The sequence below is a fragment of the Caretta caretta genome, chromosome 7 (genome assembly GCF_965140235.1).
Source record: "Caretta caretta isolate rCarCar2 chromosome 7, rCarCar1.hap1, whole genome shotgun sequence".
In the NCBI taxonomy this organism is placed as follows: domain Eukaryota; kingdom Metazoa; phylum Chordata; order Testudines; family Cheloniidae; genus Caretta; species Caretta caretta.
In genome coordinates this window covers 95,053,873-95,079,164 of record NC_134212.1, presented here as the reverse complement: position 1 = coordinate 95,079,164, position 25,292 = coordinate 95,053,873, and the positions used below count along the sequence as shown (strand labels likewise).

The following is a 25,292-nucleotide window of genomic DNA, read 5'->3' as shown; positions in this document are numbered from 1 at the left end:
ATATGCTTGGATGCGGTCAACCAAGTTGTGCACACAGACTCATTTTTGCCTGTGCATCAGAAGAACCACCACAAGGTATGGAAATACTTGTGGCACCTTAGAGACTAAACACATTTATTAGAGCATAAGCTTTCGTGGGCTACAGCCCACTTCATCAGATGCATAGAATGGAACATATAGTAAGAAGATAGATATAGATAGATATACACACAAGGTGGAAGTTGCCATACAAACTGTAAGAGCCTAATGAAGATGAGCTATTGTCAGCAGGAGAAAAAAAAACTTTTGGAGTGATAATCAAGATGGCCCATTTAGACAGTTGACAAGAAGGTGTGCGGATACTTAACTTAAGGAAATAGATTCAATATGTGTAGTGACCCAGCCACTCCCAGTCTCTATTCAAACCCAAGTGAATGGTATCTAGTTTGCATATTAATTCAAGCTCAGCAGTTTCTCATTGGAGTCTGTTTCTGAAGCTTTTCTGTTGCAAAATTGCCACCCTTAAATCTTTTACTGAGTGGCCAGAGAGGTTGAAGTGTTCTCCTACTGGTTTTGAATGTTATGATTCGTGATGTCAGATTTGTGTCCATTTATTCTTTTGTGAAGAGACTGTCCGGTTTGGCCAATGTACATGGCAGAGGGGCATTGCTGGCACATGATGGCATATATCACACTGGTAGATGTGAAGGTGAATGAGCCCCTGATGGCGTGGCTAATGTGATTAGGTCCTACGATGGTGTCACTTGAATAAGTATGTGGACAGAGTTGGCATCGGGCTTTGTTGCAAGGATAGGTTCCTGGGTTAGTGTTTTTGTTGTGTGGTTGCTGGAGAGTATTTGCTTCAGGTTGGGGGGCTGTCTGTAAGCGAGGACTGGTCTGTCTCCCAAGATCTGTGAGAGTGAGGGATCATTTTTCAGGATAGGTTGCAGATCTTTGATGTGCTGGAGAGGTTTTAGTTGGGGGCTGAAGGTGACAGCTAGTGGTGTTCTGTTATTTTCTTTGTTGGGCCTGTCCTGTAGTAGGTGACTTCTGGGTACTCTTCTGGCTCTGTCAATCTGTTTTTTCACTTCAGCAGGTGGGTGTTGTAGTTTTAAGAATGCTTGATAGAGATCTTGTAGGTGTTTGTCTCTGTCTGAGGGATTGGAGCAAATGCGGTTGTATCTTAGAGCTTGGCTCTAGATAATGGATCATGTGGTGTGTCCTGGATGAAAGCTGGAGGCATATAGGCAAGTATAGCGGTCAGTAGGTTTCCGATATAGGGTGGTGTTTATGTGACCATTGCTTATTAGCACAGTAGTGTCCAGGAAATGGACCGCTTGTATGGATTGCTCTGGGCTGAGGCTGATGGTGGGATGGAAATTGTAGAAATCATGGTGGAATTCCTCAAGGGCTTCTTTTCCATGGGTCCAAATGATGAAGATGTCATCAATGTAGCGCAAGTAGAGTAGAGGCGTTAGGGGATGAGAGCTAAGAAAACGTTGTTCTAAGTCAGCCATAAAAATGTTGGCATATTGTGGGGCCATGAGGGACCCATAGCAGTGCCACTGACTTTATATTGTCCCCAAATGTGGAATAGTTGGGGGTGAGGCCAAAGGTCAGTCACCAGGTTTGTCGTGACATTATCGGGGATACTGTTCCTGATAGCTTGTAGTCCATCTTTGTGTGGAATGTTGGTGTAGAGGGCTTCTACATCCATAGTGGCCAGGATGGTGTTTTCTGGAAGACCACCGATGGATTGTAGTTTCCTCAGGAAGTCAGTGGTGTCTCGAAGATAGCTGGGAGTGCTGGTAGCGTAGGGCCTGAGGAGAGAGTCCACATAGCCAGACAATCCTGATGTCAGGGTGCCAATGTCTGAGATGATGGGGCGTCCAGGATTTCCAGGTTTATGGATCTTGGGTAGTAAACAGAATACCCCTGGTTGGGGTTCTAGGTATGTGTCTGCACAGATCTGTTCCTGTGTTTTTTCAGGGAGTTTCTTGAGCAGATGGTGTAGTTTCTTTTGGTAATCCTCAGTGCGATCAGAGGATAATGGCCTGTAAAATGTGGAGTTAGAGAGCTGCCTAGCAGCCTCTTGTTCATATTCCAACTTATTCATGATGACGACAGCACCTCCTTTGTCAGCCTTTTTGATTATGATGTCAGAGTTGTTCCTGAGGCTCCAATGAGAAACTGCTGAGCTTGAATTAATATGTAAACTAGACACCATTAGCTTGGGTTTGAATAGAGACTGGGAGTGGCTGGGTCATTACACATATTGAATCTGTTTCCCCATGTTAAGTATCCTCACACCTTCTTGTCAACTATCTAAATGGGCCATCTTGATTATCACTATACGTTTTTCTTCTCCTGCTGATAATAGCTCATCTTAATTAATTAGGCTCTTACAGTTTGTATGGCAACTTCCACCTTCTCTGTATGTGTGTGTGCGTGTATATATCTTCTTACTTTATATTCCATTCTATGCATCTGATGAAGTGGGCTGTAGCCCATGAAAGCTTATGCTCTAATAAATTTGTTAGTCTCTAAGGTGCCACAAGTACTCCTGTTCTTTTTGCGGATACAAACTAACACGGCTGTTGCTCTGAAACCTGTCACAAGGTATGGTGTTCACCAAAGGAAAATGGTCAAAATGTGCAAAAAGAGGTTTTGATCTTCAAATGTTTTATAAACAGTATAAATAAAAATGGAAAAGCATAAATTAAAAAGATGCTGCCATCACTTTCAAGGTTAATTACAAGACATTAATTAATCTTAGAATTTCATTTTGGAATTCTTTACTGTTTCTGCATACTGAAGTGCTTTGCTGAGCAGACTCCTGTTAAACAGAATACATTGTACTAAATATTCACAAAATATAGATCAATGGCTCCTCTTGGATTTTAACAAATGGGTTTATACTTGTATTACTCCAATCTTAAACTTGGTCCATTCACTCCGAGTAAAGTAAGATAGCGACTTCACAATAGTGCTTGGCGCAGTTCCACGTGTGGTATTTTCTTGCTGGTGAAAAGATTTCCCCTCAGTGTCCCCAACTAAGCAGCATGAACGGAATGGAGGAATGCAGATGGTATATTTCACCCAAATCCCTCAGAAGCACTGGAAGGTGACTGGTGGGAGAGGAGACCAGGACGAAAGTATCAGAAGGGATCCAGGGACAGGAGGAACTTGAGGCAACCTCACTCATTCTTCCCTTCCCCCCCATTCACTTACTCTCTTTTTTGCCTCTGTGTCTAATTCCGCTCTGAGCTCAAAAGCCTCCCCATTATCACATTAGCTCCACCCACCCCACATTCTGCATGTCTTTTTCAGTCCCTGGAACCCATTTGTTCTTTCCCCATCTCCTCCCCTTCGAAGTGGAGAACGGATGAAGCCAGAGGCTGCCTTCCCTCCCTCCCCTATTCTTGCTAGCCATAATCCAGTGAAGGGAGCAGCACTCAGGCACCTTTTTCAAAGGTGTCATAGCAGCTCCCACTAACCATGTGAATTTCACACTCATTTTAATCTTCAGAAAAATAAATACAGAGAAACAAGTAAGAGGGGAGATATTCTTTTCAAGTTTGCAAGCTAGTATTACATACAAGGAAAAGTAAATATTTTAAAAACAGTAGTGTACTATCTGCTTAACACAAAATACCATATTAAAAACAAGTTAATTACTGCATTTGGTGTATTGCTCAAGTTAAAAACATCATACTCTAGATTTACTGGCCAGTACTCAAAAAAACATCATATTTAAATTAAAATAGTCTTTGAAATGTCCAGTTTTTGCCTGAATAAAATAGACTACCAGGTCTAAAGTGGCTGAGTCATAGTTATGTATTGCTGCATCCAGTATTTTTCTTTAGAACTTATCTCATTATTTCTTGAGATCTCATGAGTACTTAAAAGAAAACAAATCGCATTTAAATTCTCAAAACTCTGCAATAAAATTCAAGTAAATGTGTTACGATTTGAGCATCTGCTTCCCCAAGACTAGCACATGGCATTTATAATTTTGCCAGTCCCTTTAAGAATTTGTTTATGATATGTTATGAAGTATGCAAGTCATCTAAAGAATCTTCAGGCAACAGTAATAATTTGGCCTTATTCAGAAGCAAAGCGTTTGATTCACATCATGGGAGGCACTGATAAACAGCACTAAGCATTTCAACACAAAGCAGAAAAATGCCATGCAAAAGCAGTAATTTAAATGTGTAAGGGACTAAAAATAGCCCCTTACACACATTGTCAGCTGCTGTTAACAGCGTCTCTTGTTCAAGTGCATAATCTACACATTTAGTGACAAAACAGCTGTGTATCACCACTACCCTCATCCCCCAGCAATCCAGATTCTGCATTTATCAAGGACAAAATGCATACTATAGGGATTGTTGGTTTTTACTCAGGTGTTTTTTTGTTTTATTTTTAAAACATCCATAAATATGAACTTGTGATTGATAGCCAAGCCATTTTAAAAATAGAAGCCAGATGCATACTTACTCATTTATGCAGTGAAACCAATTTAGAAAACCCTTTAAAATATATGCAGACAATTACAGTATTTTGTAGTGTTAGACAAGATACATGGTTCAGTCCTTTCAGTGTCATGTCTGGGGAACAAGGCCAGAATTTCCTGCAGTTTTTTGTTACAAATACTCTGCCATCACGTAAGTGTCAATAGGCTATGTTGACAGTACTCTACACTCTAGGGCCATGTTCTATCCAGGTATTTACATAGCCTCATGACTAGCAGATGGATCACCCAGAAAAATTCATGAACTTTTTTGCAGGTTCAAACCAGTTAGACTCAGAGTCCACTCATTTCTGATACTGCAGTAATTGAGGGTACTACACAGAAGGACATCCATCATATGTGACATTGTGGAGAAGTTAAGAGAATTATTTGCATTGGTCTCCACTACAGAGGATATGGGGGAGATCCTCATATGTGAGCCATTCTTTTTAAGATGACTAATCTGAGGAATTGTCCCAGATTGAGGTGTCAGTAGAGGAGGTTTTGAAACAAATTGATAAATTAAACAGTAATAAGTCAGCAGGACCAGATGGTATTCACCCAAGAGCTCTGACGGCACTCAGATATGAAATTTCAGAACTAACAACTGTGGTACGTAATCTATCGCTTAAATCAGCCTCTGTACTTGATGACTAGAGGGTAGTTAATGTAATGCAGATTTTAAAAAAAGTCTTCAAAGGCGATCCTGGCAATTACAGGCTAGTAAGGCTAACTTCAGTAGTAGGCAAATTAGTTGAAAAGACAGGCATGCTGGAGGGACGATGCTGAAGCCCTGATTGATAACTAAGAAGCCAGTTATAAATAATCAGGAACAGTTGGGACTGACTGTTTAGCACTTTCAGACAGACATTCTAGAGCAACTGGCAGGGGCTTTGAAAGCTGTTTCCCATAATAGAATCGTGACAGAAATAGAAGAGAAGCTGGATTCCCTTGTCTTCTGCTAAAATAGATCTTACTCAAACATTTTTACAAGTCTGAAAGTAGCCTCCTGGAATACAGAACAAATCTGATCCTAACTAATAAAGTCTCAGGTTAATCTGCAACAAATTTGTAATTAAATTAGTTATTTACAAAGTCACAGCAAACAAACTTGTGGAGGTCTTGGAGATATCAGGTCAAGTAGGAGCTCATTTTACCTCTTGGCTAAAGCTAGAATAAGAATTCTGACTAGAAAGAACCGAAAACCTGTGTAAGGCACTACATTAGTTAGTTGCAACTTTTAGGAACTACACTCAAAAGCATATGTTCACTTCATTTTATTTATCCATGAGCAGATGTTATAGAATAACCACTGATAGCAGTTTTCTTTTGAGACAGAAATGTCCTAAATGGTATTTGCAGGAGACTTACTTGTCACAAAGAAGTTACCATGCCTCAATCAGTTTAAAAAACATCTGGTAAGAGTAGCTATTTGCACATAAAAGTGCATCTAAAAAATATAGTAGGAGTGTTAGCTCAGGGACCAAACACAGTACAATGTGCTGCCAAACCAGCCTTAAGAACAATTGTCAATATTCATGGCCAGGGGAGAATGGAAGGATCTCAGAATAGGAGTGCTAACCCACCCTCGTGGCTACAGATGGTATGCTGTATAATACTTACAAAAATGCAGGAGCTGTGGGTATTCAATAAAAGCCAAATTGTATAAAGCCAAAAAACCTTCCCAAACCACCTCCTCCCCAACCCCAAACCGGTCTAAATGACATTGTTTCAAAAACTTCAAGGACATGGAAGCCTTGTTTACATTAACATTCTTGTTGTTGCTATTAACTGGCAGAGCTCAATTAACAGGGGAAATTTTGCAACCTTCCCCCCAGAATAAAACTAGTTTAAATACAAATTCCTGATTCACTAAACTGAGCAACGTCCACCTCAAATGGGACTCCGTGGATCCACTCTTCAAAAAAAAACTTTGTAACATGGACTGCAATTTCCCCCCTCTATACACAATGTATCTGCAGAAGAATCTTACTTGAAAGAGACTGCAACCATCTTAAAGGGTCAAAGCTGTTTGTTTTAATGGATTTAATGTTTTTAAAGCAGCAGCAGCAGGTGTTTGCTTGTTCCAGAACAGCCTGTGTAGACTTATTTTAAGCTAATTACCTTTAGGTGGAAAATATGACTTGCTTTCAGCTTTGTGAGGCCAGTCCACCACAAGAGGTCCAAACCTACGAAAGCTGGCAGTGATTTCATCTACAAAAACAAATAAGGAATCTTAAAGAAAATCTGAAGATTAAAAGTGGCAAAACGAAAATTCTTGCTTAAGAAAATGTTAGAAACTGAATTTTCTGAAGCTATTGAAAAACAGGAAAAAGTGAAATGATGAATATGAGAACCTTCTTGAAATAAATATGCTTTTTTACCTCTACTATACTTTGTTGCTAAGTAGTGCAAAACTAGTTTTGCCTTTCACTACGTAGCTTCACAGACTAAAAGCAGATGTGCAGCACGGTTACAAGACATAATTTTCTGTATTAGTAGTAGTAATGATGAAAACCAGAAGCCTTAATACAGATTTGCCACATTATTTTTTGAAAACCAACAAAACGACAAATCTGAACCATCTTAACTCTCAGACTTCGGGGATTCAAAATCTGGATCTGAGATTTCTCAAAGTATGGGATACTAAGAATCAGTAACTGCATTTGATCTATTAAAAAGAGTGTGTACTGCAAACACTGATCTTAACCCTGAATTCTGGTTGAGGCCTATTTCTACTTTTAACCACAAATACCTAATTAGCTTACCAAACAAACATCATTTAATCACTGTTTTAAATACAGACAAACATACCCAAAAAACCAAACCAACCAAAAGGAAAAAAAAAAGTTATTCCACATTTACAGGCTATTTATTTTGCATGGAAATGTAACTTTTCTGAAATGTTTTTGCAACTCTTTTTATAGAGGGAAGATTAGTCTTGAACAAATGGATCTGGAAGAAAGGAAAAGACTAAGTCTATAACAAGATTTCATTATTTTTAAAAATTCCCTGTACTATGCATTCCAATAGAGCTTTATCAACTGTCACTCACAGCAAAGGGTTGGAGCTCTGGCTTCTGTTCCTGTTGGAGTTGCTTAAACAAACTCAAGACTCAAACGTTTTGGTCAAAATAAGTCCAATGGGAATACAGGGCATGGGGGAGGAGGTGGGGTTAAGTTCCTTTATTGTGTGAACAGCCCTGATTCACCAGAACTAAATTTTGTCTCACTGATTTAAGAGAAAAAAATACAGATTTTTCTACATCAAACAACACTTGAATATAATCACCACCAGACAGATATTAGCAACATATCCATCAGCAAAAAGGTCTGAAGGGCAGTGTTTTGGCAGTGTTTGATGTTTAATATTATTTCTTTATAAAGGTATTGCATGGTTTAGCAAAAGGCTTACTACAAAGTCAACTTCAAAAAAGCCTTTCTTTCCCTTGTGACGCATCCTTAAATTCCTGTATATGCTTAGTTAATGGTGGATTTTTGGTATGGTAGGCGGGAATTGAAGAACATCCACAATGGATTGTGATGAAAATAGGTGTTTTATTAATAAAACAGATACACAATGCAAAAATGATTGTTGACAATAACCTAAATATCTTTTTGCAACAACACTAAATAGGTCACATTTATCAACTGATTCACTGTAAACATCTGTTAGAAATACCCAAGTAAATGGAGAGTCATTGTATTAACTAAAACCCATTTTTATTACAACAGTGGACATATTTAACAAGTATAGGCTGCCATTTTTCCCTTTCTTTTTTTCCCCCAGATTGTGAGATGGAATAGTTCAGGACTTTTGAGGGCTTTCACCAGTCATTTAACCCTGTATTTCCATCAATTTCTTCACTTTATGTATGTAGACACTTTATGCACATAGGAACATGCCATTCCTGTGGAGGTTACATGCTTACTAGGGCATATCAATCCATCACTCCTCCACAGAGGCTGCCAGACCTAGAGCAATCTGCAAGAATTCCAAGCAGATTCCCAAACTCAAGTTGCCTTTGTAATATCACAACACACTACCAGCCACATAACCAGGAAAAGTCAGGATTTTTATAAAAGAAAACCAACTCCCACCCCCACCAATTGTAGACATCACGGAGTCACAGTACCTTCATCAATGTCAGGAGGCAGACCTCCAACAAACACCTTTCTAGAATAGCGTTCCACTCTTTCACCGTTCTGACAGCGAGTTGGAGAGCTGAGACCCGATGATAAAGACTGATCACCATGACTGTCGTCTAGGAAGCCATCTTCAAAGGGAAAGAGTGAAGACCGACCTGTAACAGATTTGGGAGTTTCTAGAGTTAAAATTTTCTGGAGAAATAAATGTTCCTTTAAGAACAAGGCCTACTTAAATCTGCCTTTTTTTTTAAAGTTATGTTTTACTTCAACAGAATTAGCAGTTTACACTAAAGGCCAGATATTGCAAATGGTACCACACATGGTCTACCACCACCATCAGTACTACGGTCTTCAGTAGCGCTGCTGGTGGTAGGAAACAATATATGTGGTCATGTTTACAGGATAAACTGTAAGAGCTCAGCCATCTCATATGCTGGTGTCCATCACTATCTAGATTATAAAATCAGCTACTGAATGTGTGCAAGATTACAGTTGCCTTTGTTTTGTAATAAAATGAAGTGATAGGTCGGTTTTCACGTAGGTAGGTAAAACATGTTTCAGTGTAATTATAAGCGCATTGCTAAAGCAGTTAAGTTTTTAATCCCACTCTCCCTTTCTTTACCTATTTAGTCAAATTACAAAAATAAATGTGCAACAAAAATTCTCAATTATAACTAGCTCACGATCTTAAAAAACAGACTCTTCTATTAAAGACATTCCACTGTTGCCAATAGCCAGCATTCAAGCAAGTGTTTATTATAGGTGTTTACATTTTCCCAAAGCTACAGTTGGATAACCTTTAAGTATAAAATAGGTATTTCTTCTAACTTGAGATAGATGTTTCAGCTGTAAATATGGAAACCATTAACTACAGCTGGCTAACAAATGAAAGCAAGGAAAATAATCTGCTTATACTGTCTAGCACTTGTGAGAGAGCTTGTGAGTGAGATTTAAATTTAAGACAGACCCTCTCAAAACTCTTTACTGTGAAGTTTTCAACAAAAAATATTTTCACTGATTCTTATAAATTAATGCTACAAGAGATACACAAGATCATTAGGCTACTTCACTGCCGAACGGTTCCCCACAACGTATTTTCTAACAGAGAGGCAAATGTCAAAGTGAGCACAGGGGAGTTTGAACTGAGTGGAAATTGGGTAAAGTGGTGTAGCAAGAAGCTTAATTTGTTAGCAGGCTAAAATATTTAAAAAGTCCTTGTTCAAATACTTAGATAAATCACTAAAAAACAACCAAACAAAAAACCTTATTCTCTACTTGAAGAAAAGTTACACTTAGCTCAAGCTATTACCCACAGTTAACACCCAGTTTGACCATGAGAGTAGTAGCCCAGCAGCAGAATATTCAGGGTGGGTACTACCCAGTTTACTGCAAAGAATGAGTGCCAAATAACTACTTGGCTTGTGCCCTCCTAATGTAAACAGCTCATGACTCTCATAGCCAAAAGTACAGCATATCTGCAGTCCAGAGTTGCAGAAGTGGAGGAGCAGAGGGATGCAGGATCTACATATAAGGAACATCATAGAACTTGCCCACTTTTGAACTGATTTCCCTGAGCAGCTGAAGAAGCCAGTCTCATGATGGGGAGAGACTTAGATGGAATGGAAGGACTCCCTCACTTAGATGGGACCCATGTTCAAACTCTGATGTGGCTGAATTTTCCCTCACACACAGTGAGTCAGTTGCTCCAGGGGATTGATTTGTAATGGGAAGATGAACACATATTGTAGAGGATTTGATTATTATAAATATAGATAGCTGGGTATGCAGCAACCAGAAGAAAGACTCATTAACTTCTTTATTGGGTGCAAAGATGTTGGATCTCATGAGACATCTAAACAGACTTCCAGATAGTGCTAGGTAGGAGTTGGTGGTTATGGTACAGATTGTTATTAATGAAGTAGGGAGGTATAGGACAGAGGAAAACAGGAACTTAGGGAGCTTAACAGAAAGCCAATAGGTGCTGAGGAGCACTCAAGTCAGGTAAAAGATGTCAACAGCACAAAGATATCCCTTGTATCTAGCGGTAAAGGATAGGCTAGAAATTGGGCAGGGACAGGTTAAGATCAGAGGTAATTTCTGTTAAATTAACAAGGTTTCATACTAAAAAATTAAATAAAAAAATAGGCACTTGGTCAAAAATAAAAACTATAGATGTTTACATACAAATGAGATGCTTAAAAGCAAAAACAGATGAACTAGAATGTCAGGCAATGAAAAGAGACCTTGCCATAACAGGCATCACTGAAACATGGTGAAAGCGCAAATGTCAATGAGATACTGCAATACCTGGCTACTAACTATACAGAAAGGACAGATTAGGTCAAGAAGGTAGAGGAGCAGTAGTGCTGAACCTAAAAGATTGCATACACTCTAATAAGATAAATATTCTAACTGGTGATAAAAATCCCAAGTTTTAAGATGACAAATATCCTAGTAGGGTTATATTAACAGCTTTCAGAGGAGCAGAAAAGATACTGAGGGCATAATGTTGATAGAGATCAAAGAGGCAAAGTCTAATAAAATGATAATGGGGACTTTACCCATATATAGTCAAATATAATAGTAATAATCAAATGTCACAGTGAGACAAGGTTTAGAGAAGCAATTTTTCAAAACCTTCAACAACTGTTTCATGGAATTGATAGATTTAGAGCACACAACAGGAGAGGTTATTCTTGGCTTAGCCTGAAGTAACACACAGGATTTAGTTGCAATTGTGTGATGTGTATAGGAAATTTGGAGGCTTAACATGCAATTTCAAGAGCAAATAACTAAATATCTAAAAACAAGAAAGTATATCAGAAGCAGAAATCCTGGCAAACAACTGGATGCTGGACCACCATGGGATAGATAAAAAGGAGAAACTGAGGAAGAGAAGGATAATGCTGGGAAACTAAATTATTTCCTTGAAATTGTCTTCATCAAACAATTTTGAGGAGATGCCTATCCCAATCTACTATTTTTGGACAATAATGAGGCAGTAACAGAGATTGAGGTGTCAGAAGAAGAGGTTCTGGAACTAGTAAAAACTAAAAAGCAATAAGTCACCTGATCCAGATAATACATCCAAGAGTTCTGAAGGAACTCAAGAATAAAGTGATTTACTTAGTAGCAAACACAGGGCATCAGCTACTATCACAGATAACTGAAGATTAGCAAACGTTGAGCCTATATTTTAAGAAGGCACTAGGGATGATCCAGAAACTTACAGACCAATAAACCTTACTTCTGTACCTGGTAAATTGGTTGTAACGATAATTAAAAATAGAATTAAAAAACACCCTGGAGATCATGACATGACACAGTATAACCAGCATGTCTTCTGCAAAGAAAAATCATATCTCACTAATCCATTGGAGTTCTTTGACCAGTCATATAAAATACTGGATGAAGGAGAAACAGTTGACCTAATTTATTTAGGTTTCCAAAAGACCTTTGACAAAGTCTCTCATTAGAGAGACTAAAAAAAACCTAAATAGTCATGGTGGCAGAAGGAATTGCCATCATAGACCAGAAACTTAAGAAATTGTCATTTACTATATGTTGATGTAGCACTTAGCACAAGGCCCTGACCTCATTGGTCTCTAGGAGCTGCCAAAACATAAAATGTTAACCAAAAATAAAGGATATCTTCCACTGTTTGCTGTGTTGGTCCCAGGATAGGAGAGAGACAAGGTTGGAAAAGCAGCATCTTTTATTAGCCCAGTTTCAGCTGGTGAGAGAGAGAAACTTTTGAGTTTACCTTTCCCAGACTGGAACAAGAGCTCTGAGTAATCTGTCACAGCTAAGTACAAGGTGGAACAGATTGTTTAGCATAAGAAGTTAATATGTTTGAACGGTCTCTTCCATGTGAAGTGGGCAGTTTACACCTCACATGCCTGTCACAAAATGTAGAGTACCTCATCCAGTGCACTAAATGTCCCAATAACTATGTGGGTGAAACGAGAATCACAATGCTCTCGAATTAACTCAAACAGAAAATTAAGACAAAAACACTATCACCTATAGGCAAACACTTTTCAAAAATGATCACTCTATATCTGACATACCTGTCCTCATCCTCAAAGGAAACCTGCACAACCCCTTCGAAAGATGAGCCTTAATAACAATACTGGATTTATGGCTCATTACAAACACTTTGTAAGCCACTAACCCTCCTTTCTCCTAGACCGAATAGGTATGAACTGCTTACTTAACATATTGTAAGAGACCATTCAAGGTGAACTCCTTATGCTAAACAAGCTGTTCAACCTTGTACAGTAGAACCTCAAAGTTATGAACACCTCGGGAAGGGAGGTTGTAACTAGGAACAAAACATTATGACTGCTCTTTTAAAAGTTTATAACTGAATATTGACTTAATACAGTTTTGAAACTTTACTATGCAGAAGAAAAATGCTGCTTTTAACCATCTTAAATTTAAATAAAACAAGTACAGAAACAGTTTCCTTACCTTGTCAAATTTTTTTTTTTAAATTTCTCCTTAGTTTTTAGTAGTTTACATTTAACACAGTACCGTATTTGCTTTTGTTTTTTTGTGCACCTCTGCAGCTGCCTGATTATTTACTTCCGGTTCCAAATGAGATGTGTTGTTAACCAGTCAGCTCGTAACTCTGGTGTTTGTAACTAAGATTCTACTGTATTTAGCTGTGACACTGAGTACCTTTCCCAGACATGAAGAACACTGTATAGCTCAAAGCTTGTCTCTTTCACCAGCGGAAGTTGGTCCAGTAAAAGATATTACCTTACCCACCTTGTCTCTCTAATAATAAATCAGAAACTTAAGAATGTTTTAATTGCTATAATTTTGGGAGGGTTCATTAAAACCTTTTATCTATATATTTTATATATAAATTTTATATATAAATGAAATAGCCTCTCCAGAAAAGTTTTATATGTATAAGACAGCTCAATGCTTAAAGCAATTTCCCATATATATGAATTCATAGTTCTGAAAAAGCAAACATATAATATAATGTGGTGATTTCTAGTTTTATATGGCAGTTGACTAAGACAGAAAAAATGGAGGCACATTTCAAGAGAAATCAAAAGAGCAAGACTAACAAAAATAAATAGTTCTTTACTCCACCAATTCCTGTAAATATAAGTATTTCACACAGGAAGAAACTGAGATGGGATGAAGACAGATCTTTTAGGTAAAGAAAGGATATTGGGAGTCACAACTGTTAGAACTTGGGTCTGGGTTGGTTTTTTTTTTTTGCCTTTACTGTAAGTTTCATAGTGCTTTAATTGTATACCCTGTCACACAGTCACCATAGTTAGTGCCACATTCTAGGAGTTTCACTCACTCAATAAGACATGTAAATTGGAATTTCTACCTGAAGATACAAGAGTGGTTAATGGTATCAAAGTGACCTTTTTTTAAAGTTTTAATTGCTATAATTTTTGGAGGGGGCTCCACAATTTTAAAAGAAACTTTCTTCTGCATTCCCAGTGCTCACATGCATAGATGGGGCCCACTGTTCCATACCCTTGTTTTATGACTATATTCATTATCCGATGAAGTGAGCTGTAGCTCACGAAAGCTTATGCTCAAATAAACTGGTTAGTCTCTAAGATGCCACTAGTACTCCTTTTCTTTTAATGGTTGCTTCAGTAACATGATATAACGGACTAGGAGTACTGTGGCAGTGAATGAATGCACTGAAGGGTTTATCATGTTGATGTATTACCCACCTAACTAGAGATTTTTCCCCTGGGGGGCCAAGATATTAAATTTAAAAATGCAAGATGGACACTTAGTTATTAAAACCTACTAAAAATTCCATCTTTAATTGTAATCAAATTCTATGGCCAAGACGGTCTCCCTACATAATTTCAAATCACAAGCTCATGCAATCTACATACCTGTCTAGCCTCTGCCAACATACTGATCTGTCCACCTAAGTCTTCAATTTTCTTTCACAATGTGATGCAAAACTCCAGATTGCACCCATTTAAATACTCCACCATGATATAGTCAATGATATATTTCACTGCCTAGATAACTAAATTGCATTTTTAAATTATTTCAGTGCCATGCAATCAAAAATAAAGATAAAATAATGTTACAGTATCCACAGCAGATAGTATTTGCGTGTTATAGGTGCCAAAATCTATAATCTGCAGCATTGTATTTTATAGTCAATAAGCCAGTTAGAAAGAAAAATATTTTAATTGCTGTTGTCGATTTCTTTTAAATCTATATTTTCCCTTAAAAGATTTTCTAAATAAAGAGAAAAAATGGTTTTAAAAAGCTCATTCAAGTTTCTGAAAGTTTAACTAAGTAAAAAAAGGAGGTTCAAAGCCTGGAACTGGAATAAATCCATGCTTCAAGCCTCAGAATTACAGTTCCTTACCAATGGTCTAATTTCATTATTGTTGGCTAGTACCATTGATATTAATTGCTCATTTTCATGACTTTTAAATTCACTTAAAGTTAAAAGTCATTGTCCAATAGCAGTGTTCTTATTTCAAGAATCTACAAATACTGAAGTTGTCAGCTCTCACTCATGTGTACCATTGTCATTTGACTCATGTATCTGGTCTTCTCTTATACCACATGTGTAGGGTTTGAATTAGCAATTCATCAAGACACAAAAAAATAGGATAATTCAATTGTAAGCTCACATAAATTTAAGAGCATCTCTTTAGTTGATTTTTAAAAAAGCTTTATACTAGAAACACAGCAATAGCTTTTATAGGAGGCACAAGATAGTTACAATGTAATACATCTCATGGCACAACAGCATTGTGTGTATCTACATACAGGGTAAATTAAAGGTACGGTTCGGGGGAGGGGGCAGAGTTGGGTGGTTAACAAGCTTGATGTTGTCCACCAAGAATAAATATGTAGCAGCACTTTAAGACAGATGATGTACTATCTTTGCAAATTATTATTTTCAGTTTCAAGGTAGAAAAGTTTCCTGAATGTTGAGATGCAATACAAGTGTTAAATTTATCAAGTTCTCCTTCATTTGTTTAAAACATATCTCATTTATGCAGAAAAAAGTGTTCCTTTTGAAGCTTATCAATGAACCAGTTACCATCAAATTTCCATTGTATTTTTTGAAAATGTAAACTTATTTCCCCCTCTGGAGCACTAAACAATATTAAAAGCAGCATATCAATCACAGAACACAAACAACATAAGAATCATTTTTAAGCAATAAACTGGAAACTACTGACTAGAAATCATCATTTACTGTTTTAAATTATGAGAATTAAGAGATATATTTTGAAAAACAAAGTAAAAAAATATCATTTGAGATATTTATGGCAACTGATGAACCAAAGAGATTGAAAAATTGACGATATATTGTTAACATGAACAGCACTAAATATGTTTCTCTCACACCCATAATTTGGCAGGCAAAACCTTTAACACATTTTTATTTTATTTTATTTACCTCTTCTCCGCCCATAGCTCCTGGCTGCATGTAAACACAGAAGAGAATTGTTGGTACTTTTGTCATAGAACAGCAATTAGATTTAGATTCAGAAATAAGGAAAATGTAGATTTTTATGCCTTTTCCCATTGCACCTTCCCCCCCCCCTTTTTTTTTTTTGAAAATGAAGTTCTGACATTTCAAACAACCCTAAAAAATATCTTTAAGATGACACAGCCAAGACAAAATTTTAAGCACATATGCTATGCAACATTATTCCAGATAGCAAAGAATATTTTAAAATTATGACGCCACACAAATCCTTCATAGGTGTTGGAAGAGGTAATGCACATAAACTATAGTAATTTTAATTAAAGGGAGTAATTGTGCAGAAAAAAAACAATTATAGTTTTGAAAAACTATATTTAAACATCAAGGGATTTAAACAATTAGCCATTCTACAAAAAAAGCTAAATTTTCCACCAAAGTGATATAAATTCAATAATTAGTATGTCATCCAAACCTGTTCATATTGATTTGAATGGCTACAATATACAACTTGGCGTTTTTTATGAATAAATCCGAAAAATTGTAAAACTGTTTATGTTCTGATATCTGCATATTGCAAAATGAAGTCACACATCCAGTATATGATATAAACTGAAATGGCTAAATACATTTACATTTGCTTTCTGAAATTTTTATGTATCATAGAATAGTTTGGAGCATTGTATTTCGAAACTACACTGAGAACTCATCCCAACAGAACATATCTGTGCCCTTCCAAAATATTTACAATGCAGGTGGCCTTGGATCACTAATTTCCCATCCCTGGGAAGAAAGGTCAACCTGTAATAGAAGCCAAAAAATTCTAGGTATATGGCAGACAATTGCTCTGCCACTTCTATTTGGTATTGTGGACAGGATGGAGCTTATTCATGAGAAGTACAGAAGGCGGAGCGCTCCTAATACCATTCATTATCTGTAATTGCATCGTTGGGGATTGTTAGGCTTGGAACTGGAATTTCCTGGTGCAACATTTGGTAGGAAGATGGACTAGCACTAGGCCTGGCAGCATACTGGCTCGACCAATTCTTTAAGGTAAGAGTTTGGGGGATGGGGGGAGAGGCTGCTTTGAGGGGAAACTTCCACCCTTCCTGTTATTACTTATCTGAGGTGGAGGCCTCATTCAAGGTCATCATCCTACTGGAGGGGAGCTGCATCATTCTCTTGATAGATTTTTTGGTTGATGGGAAGGGGGTCATCTTCAAACTACATGTACCATTTCTTCATCTCTTTGAATGAATTTAGAACAAAAAATAGCCAAAATACCGAAGTATAAATGATATTGTAGGATCCAGGTAAAAAAAATGGAAGACAGTTATGCTTACTGTTAACATTTAGGCTGCCTCTATACTATGAGCAAGGTTTGACAACATGGTGATAAAAATCCACCCGAGTCTTTTCTAAACTACAGAATCCATCACTGCTGTTGCTTCAATACAGTTATGCTGCACCAGTGGTGATTTATGGGTCCCAGTTTTCATATTGATGAATCATTCATAGTTCAAACCTCTGCTGCTGGAGAAAGTTTTTTGCAAGGCTGGGTTAACAGAGTAGCAAAGCATATAACTGGTTGTATTTTTCCTAATGGCAAAAGGTTGTTTTTAAAATGCAAAAGTTAGGATGTACAACCAATTACAAAGGTAGCAAAAACAAAAAAAACATGTTCAAATCCCCTTCAACCAGCAAGATATTAATTTTCTATAACTGAATTTTGGGTTTGTCTTTTACCTTAATGTTAAATCAGACTTTTTGGAGATTTTGCTTGTTCCCCTCCTCAGCTTTTGGGACATTTACAATCATGTTCCTGCAAATTGTCCCAGTAGCAGAATGAGTGTAACAGTCCCTGGCCAGGCCAGGCCAACAAAATATGTATTGTGAGATCACAATGGAAAACAGGTTTCATTAGACTTCAAAAATTGTAGCAGCTACACGCTGAGTATGCTCACAACCGATTTTCAATTGTTTATCACTTATTCCTTCCAAATATGAAACAAACTTCCTCAAAAAGTACTTTATCCACAAAATAAGTTGAGAATTTTTTGATTCATCTCTAAGTTATTGGTGAGTACAAATACCAAAAACATGAGTGATTTTCCTTGTATTTTCCTTCTTCCTCTCCCAATTCTATACTTTATCGCCACTTCAAAGGAAAATTATTATGGAGTATGTATGTGTGGAAATTGGGTTATAATGGAACACGACAGAGACCATTATACCATTACTACCAAGAACGCCATAATTACGAATGCAATTGAAATTTATACTTAATTTTTAATACACATTTTCATTTCAGACTGTTTATTTTCCTCCAAGTACCAGGCTACGGCACTAAAATTGCTTAATTTCTAATTTCTTCTATTGTCTCGGCCAGACCATGGTCCAAGATTACATTCCTTACACAAGCAACATCAATAAGTGGGCATGTCTCAACAAGCAAAATGGGCGCATTTTCCCAATCATGATAACTTGGCATGTTTGAAAAGCACTGTTAAGATGCAGGCTAATATGTCTGAAGTGGTATTAGTTCACCATCTTGTAGCCGTAAGCTAACACAATTGAAAGACACCCCCTCTCTCCTGTCAGGTTATGCAGTGTTGCTACACTGGCCCTACTAGTGTTACTATCTTATTTATTTACGCATTTACTATATGGGAAGGTGGATGTCATATTTATACCACTAAAGACAGGAGAATATTTATATATTATAGTGTACACACACACACACACACAAATATCCCTAAATTTCTCAGAAAAGACCTTTATAAAATGACCTAAAGATAGATATTTGGTGACCACAATGCTCAGATTTTTGATAGGCTGACCAACAAAATGCATAAAGAAAAAATGAAATGACACAGAGAAACTGAGGAACTACACTGTAGATACATTTTTATTCAAAATGTTGTTTAATTATTTAGGAAAAATAAACTGAATGACAACAAAATGGTAACAAATAAGCTTCATGTGTGCAAGTGAGTGTTACAGTAAAGAGCTTTTCAAATAGATTAAAATAACCCAAAAATAAATGAGTCCTTTTACGAGATGTAAAATACCCCCAAACTAATTGATCTAAAATAATCTGAACAGAACCTGAGGCTGCCATGCAAAAAATTATTCATGCAAACATCATAGAAAGTGGATTATGATATTAAGGAACTCATGGGTTACTAATATAAACAATTAAAATTAAGCTATAAAAGAAAATGCAGTAGGCGAGTACTTATCTAGGTGGGACAGCTGACTGAGGCCAGAAATGGGTAAAACAAACACTGAAATGCTATGATAATACAAACATGATTAAAAACCCACCCTGAAGGGCCCGAGTTTTTTTTAAATCCCAAATTAATAAAAATCACAACACACAATAGATTTAAATAGAAAACCATATGCACTTTTCCCATTTAACCAGTAAAAGAAAGAAATAAGACCAATTTCTCATTTTATAAAATACATAGTTGTGTTAGAAGTTGGTCATAAAATATAAACATTTATTTGAAAATCCCTTTGGACAATTCTATTCAATATTTATATTCAAGTTAATTTTTAAAAAGTGCTAAAACGTCATCAGACCAGGGAATTTGGGAGTCAAAATGTACTTTCTATATTTCCTTCAGCAATGTCACTGTTACACATGATACAAAACAAGAATGTGCAATTTGAGATAAAAATTATATGGTATCCTGCCTTGTTTACAGCCCAAAGTCCAGGCCATTGCAGACTTCACTAGAAGGAATGGCTCAGCTATCTGAAATCCATACTACCAGAGTAATATTAAGTGTGACTCAGCAAATCTGAATGCAGAGAGCTTCCAACAGGCTTTGCCCAAAATGTAGTTTACAAACACCAATGGAGAGAAAACACTTAAAAGCTAAACAGTTTTGAAATTATTTCTGTGCGAAGGCAGCAATGCATCAACAGGAAAATGAAAATCATCTACTTACTGTAATCAATAAGATCACAAGTACGACATTTCTGTGCGGTTATTACTGCTTATGAAATTAGAAAAAATACTGTGGTGGAAGGTTGTCATAACCATATAGCTAAGGGTAGCCGAGAATTCCTCCTTACCTGCAAGGGGTTAAGAAACTCAAATAACCTGGTTGGCACCTGACCAAAAGGACCAATGGGGGGAAAAATACTTTCAAATCTTGGGGGGGGAGGGGTGGCTTTGTTTTGAGTGTGTTCTCTTGGGAAGCAAAAAAGTATCAGTTGAAAAAATCCTTCTCCTATAAACCAATCCTGAACCAGTCTCTAATATTACAAAAATAGTAAGTAAAGCCAAGCAAAGCGTGTTAGATTATCTTTTGTTTTAGCTTGTGAATTTTCCCTTTGCTAGAGGGAGGTTCATTCCTGTTTTTTGTAACTTTGAACTAAGCCCAGAAGAAGTTCCTCTGTGTTTGTGAATCTTTTGTTAGCCTGAAAGGTTATTTTCCATCCTGATTTTACAGAGGTGATTCTTTTACCTTTTTTTAACAAATAAAATCCTTCTTTTAAAAACCTAATTAATTTCTCTATTGTCCTAAGACCCAAGGGTTTGGGTCTGCGATCACTTTCTAACCAATTAGTTAGGATATTATTCTCAAGCCTCTCCAGGTAAGGGGGTATAAGGCTTGGGGTGATATTTTGGGGAAATAGGAACGCCAAGTAGTCCTTTCCCTAATTCTTGGTTAAATCACTTGGTGGTGGCAGCGTACCAAAAATGTGTGCCTTGGGGAAGTTTTAACCTAAGCTGGTAAAAATAAGCTTAGGGGGTTTTTCATGCAGGTCCCCACAACTGTACCTTAGAGTTCAGAGTGGGGAGGGAACCCTGACAGAAGTGTCAAGAGATTTTAGCCACCAGAGAATGACAACCACTCCCCCAAAATGCACTGCCCGTGGTGCCAAATATGGGGCCCTATTTTCATAAACCATATTATGAATAGCTTCAACATGCAAAACAAAGATGAGTGGCAGTCTCAGGTACACTGTAAATGAGACAGCCTACAATATGAACAGATATAATTCAAGAGCACCATATTTTGGTAATATAATAAAAAGTTTTTCAAAAATGTGCAGCTGAAATAACATTAGCAATTAGTTTCCCAGTAGGAGGTATCCACTATGTAAACAATTAGTGTGGGCACTATTGTCCTGTTTATACATGATTGGCTGAACATCAGAGGTTTAACAGCTATTATAAAGTGTAATTTATATATACACCTACAAGTACAGTATGCATAAAAATTTTGCTATTTTGAGACATGAAGAGCCTATTTACCAGGAATTATACTGGCACAGACTCACCCATGTCAAACAGTAAGGATGTTATACAACGGCAAAACCATAACTGAACATTTATTTCTCACTTATGCAATTCCCTGACCTTTGGTAGTGCATGATTTGCATAATGACTGCAGAGTTATTTCTCAGTTTCTGGCCAGCGTGCAAATCCCTGAATTCTGATGGACAACTTGGAGTACAGAGATCTGCATAAATATTGTATAGCAATTATGCAGATCTAGGTATTCTAAAAGGTTACTTCCCATTCATGTTTCCACAACAAACATGGCCACTTCAACTTCTGACTCCCTTCCTGAGCCCACCACTTCACCCACCTCTAGAAATACAATATAATTTAATTGAACAAGGAATTGTTTGTATGACAAGGAAGTGGGAGAGAGGAAGTTGAGGATTCTAAGCCTTCTTTAAGGGCACAAGGAACATGGTCATGAATGAGAAGACTATGGTAAAATGGGAAAGGGATTATAGATGGGAAGTTGAGCTGACAGTAATTGATAATATGAGAAGAATTTAAAAGTAGCAAAGTTGTACATGACAGAGGACCACAAGCACATTTCCAGTACAATAAAGTGCTTCCTGTTAACTTGGTAATAATCATATACTGCATAAACTGACTCCTTGGAAAAAAACAAGAACATATTGTAGCAGAAGGGGAAACTGGCACTTTTTCCAAGCCATACACACATTGTGTTGTAGGAAAATAGAAAAAGGTAAACACCAAGAGTGAGTGTGTGGGTCTCGAGGATGATGTAACTCGTAAAGCCAAAATAACATAAAATGCAGGCCAGAGGATTCTGAGAGTATAGTAATAATAAATAAGGTAAGACTTGGAACTGTGGCTAGGGAATAAGCATTGAGAGAGATGTTAAAAAGGGAGCAGGGACTATTTTAATAGCCTAGAGAATGGAAATGAGAGCTGTTTTATTAATAGGAGTCTGAAGAATCAAAAAGTTATTAATATAACCCAATCACTATCCAACATTAAACAGTTTTTAACAAGGTTTGGAATACAGAGATGTCAGCTTTAGTACTATGGCTAACACACCATTAAAAAAATCCTTTTAACCTTTTATAAAAGAGAAAAGAAAAGAAAAACAGTTAAAGCATTTTAAATGTAAAGTATTAAATAAGGCATTCCTTTAATATCCCTTGTTCCTTTTTGCTTTAGCTGGAGAGAATTTAGGAGGGGAAAAATCCTTGTTTTACAGTCCTTTGTGGTATAAATGACGGTAATAACTATGCTTTTGGGGGGGAAGTGAAGAAGTTAATTGGCATGGGCTGGAGTGGTCATAACCTTAACACAGTACGTAAAGGTATCAGTAAAATACTTTCTATTTAAATTAATTTAGTCTTTTCATCATCTTCTTGCATCTTTTTAAAACAATTTTATATAACAGCACATTGTGACAATTTAGGAACTTTCACTCACTTTTTATGGTTGAGTTTACAATTAGGGTATATTTGTAGGCCCAGCTATCACAACATAATGCACAATAATGTGGATGCCAAAGGGTAATACAACCTGTTCTTAAAGCAAAGAGGTAGGGAAGTGGGGGGAGAGGTCATATGTCCCATATTTAAGTCTGAAACATGGTCATGTTAGTTGGATGACATGTAACAAGAGACAGCAGAAGACATTTCACTTAATATTTATTACCAGCCAACGTGAAACTGCTTTGTGTTAACTCAGTAATTATTATAGTACTGTCCATAGCATCAGACTCAGAAGCCTTTAGTCTCAGATTTCAGGATATGGTCATTATCACTAACTGTGATGTCATATCTAGATGATAAAATTAACGTATTTGGATAATGTACTAACTGTGCTCAATTACAAAACAGTTACATAGAGTACTATATTATATCCTTTGCGGTATGAAGATGTTTTTAATGACTTTAATGGAGCTTCTTTTGAAGTAATTCAATAATTTTGCTAACAATGTTTATTTCTTATAAAAAGGCAGTTAATAAAGAGCAGTTCAGTATCATCTCACTTTGCATGGGTTACTATATTTACTGTCACCATCACTGTCTCTCAGAAAGAATAAGGGTGGGCATGAAGACCAATTATCCTCTTACATAGAGTAGAGAAGTTTGTGTTCATGACAGGTGCCAGTTCGGAAGCTCTGGAGACAGAAATTCTCTATATAGAGCTTCTCGACATTGTCCTACCAACATGCCTCATCTAAGACTGAAGAGGTCACTTCTATATTCAAGTCTGTATTTCAGACTCCATTCCCAATCAATCCTTGATGTGTCCACTGGAACTGCCAACAACAGTGCTAACTAATGTTAATTGTGGTGACACTTTTTGGTATGCTAACATATGCACTAGGAAATGCACTATGACCCACTCATTTCACAGAGGTGACTGAACAGGTATTAGATGGCAACAGCTTTCTACCAGCCTAGGATGCATTTTTACTAAATCTATATTCCTTTGCCAATAATGAGCTGTCCCACTCCACCTGCTGTAACAGTAAGACAAGTTATACCAAAGTTTAACAGTTTATTCCATGAAACAGTTTGTAAAAAATGTCATAAAACAAATGGGATACATGGAGGAAGTGGGAATTACATGTCCTATTTCCAAGTGAAAAATTGAATTTATAAAAAGTAAAATCTCACTCCACCCACGTATTTACATTCCAGTAGATTCATAATAAAAGAATGGTATAAGAAAATACCATCCAAGGACAAATGAGTCAGTATATGGCATAGTAAAGCTACAAAAAGGCAACTATGTTTATTATATATAATTTTCTATATAACACCAATTCACCAGACTATTTTCTGCTTTGCTTGAAAACTGGCAGCCTTGTTGGGACTTTTGAACCTTACCTGGTTGTCTGTGGCATAATTTCAGTGTGACCCATGCCGAAATATGTCTTTATTCACTCATCCCCTATACACAGGGAATGTTCCTTCCTAGCCACACACCCTCTTCAATGCCATTAAAACATCCTTTAAGCATGAAAGTTAAGAACTTGAAGAACACGTAGGGTTTTTAAAATCTTACATTACTGCAAGTTAAATTGAGTGTTTAACAATGTGGGACAAATTTCTAGGGCCAGTTGTGAAAGGTTGCTTATTTGGTTAAGCAAAACTAGGATGAAGACAAGTAGAATGTATTGACAATATTGCATTAAGGCTATCCATTGTTTCCATGAAGCAAAAAAGGAAGGAAACTGAAGCACTGCAATTTTAACTGCATCTCAAATAATTCTGTGAAACTAATGAAAAAAAGCTGCGTTTCAAGGATTATTTCCCCACTTACAAAAATCTACAACTGGCAAGAAATTGCATTTGCAAGACCATCATATTGCATGTGTACAAGAAGGTAGAGTTACAATTTCTATGGGAATTACTGAATATCCTGTCTTTTTTATGTTTAAAAAATGTTTATTTAAACCTTATTTCTTTTTATTATACATATGGTTTCAAGAATTAGCAGCACCATTTCAACAGTAACAAATCTTAAGACTACTGAACTTGAGCATTAGAAGTTATGTAAGCATCTGTAAAGACTTAAGCCTGGTCTACACACAATTTTTGAATATAGTGTAACTATATTGGTTAGGGATATTATTTTTATACCATTATAGTTATACAAATACAAAACAAATCCCAGTGTGGATTCAGTTATCCTGGTATAGAAGTGCCTTTTACCAGGATAGTTTTTATTCCCTTTTCCTGTTGGCAGAGCTGGGAAGAGAACCCAGAACTCTTGACATTCAACAATGAGCTTTAATCTGTAGCACCCACTTCCTCCTTTTGAAGTTGTATAATATCATATTTATTAAGGGTTGGTACCGCTACTATCATGTTGAGGAATACACTTTTCTTCAAAGATACTTGTCTTAATGGATTCTTAATCTTGGAGACAACAAAGCAGAGA

The 25,292-nt window shown here is 36.8% G+C and overlaps 1 protein-coding gene across 8 annotated transcripts in view; it reads right to left on the bottom strand.

The window, feature by feature from the left end:
• CPEB3 (cytoplasmic polyadenylation element binding protein 3) overlaps positions 1-25,292 on the bottom strand; it is a 187,528-nt gene that overhangs the window by 58,275 nt on the left and 103,961 nt on the right. For 5 of the 8 annotated variants that reach the window (XM_048855998.2, XM_048855995.2, XM_048855997.2 and 2 more), the window contains exons 5-7: positions 16,070-16,093; positions 8,628-8,795; positions 6,617-6,706 (exon numbers count right to left, since the gene is read on the bottom strand). The exons of 1 other annotated variant lie outside the window; for it this stretch is intronic. In XM_048855998.2, the coding sequence (XP_048711955.1) occupies positions 6,617-6,706; positions 8,628-8,795; positions 16,070-16,093 (282 nt within the window). The remainder of the gene's footprint in view (positions 1-6,616; positions 6,707-8,627; positions 8,796-16,069; positions 16,094-25,292) is intronic. 2 more of the 8 variants (XM_075130966.1, XM_075130968.1) reach the window with 1 other exon arrangement.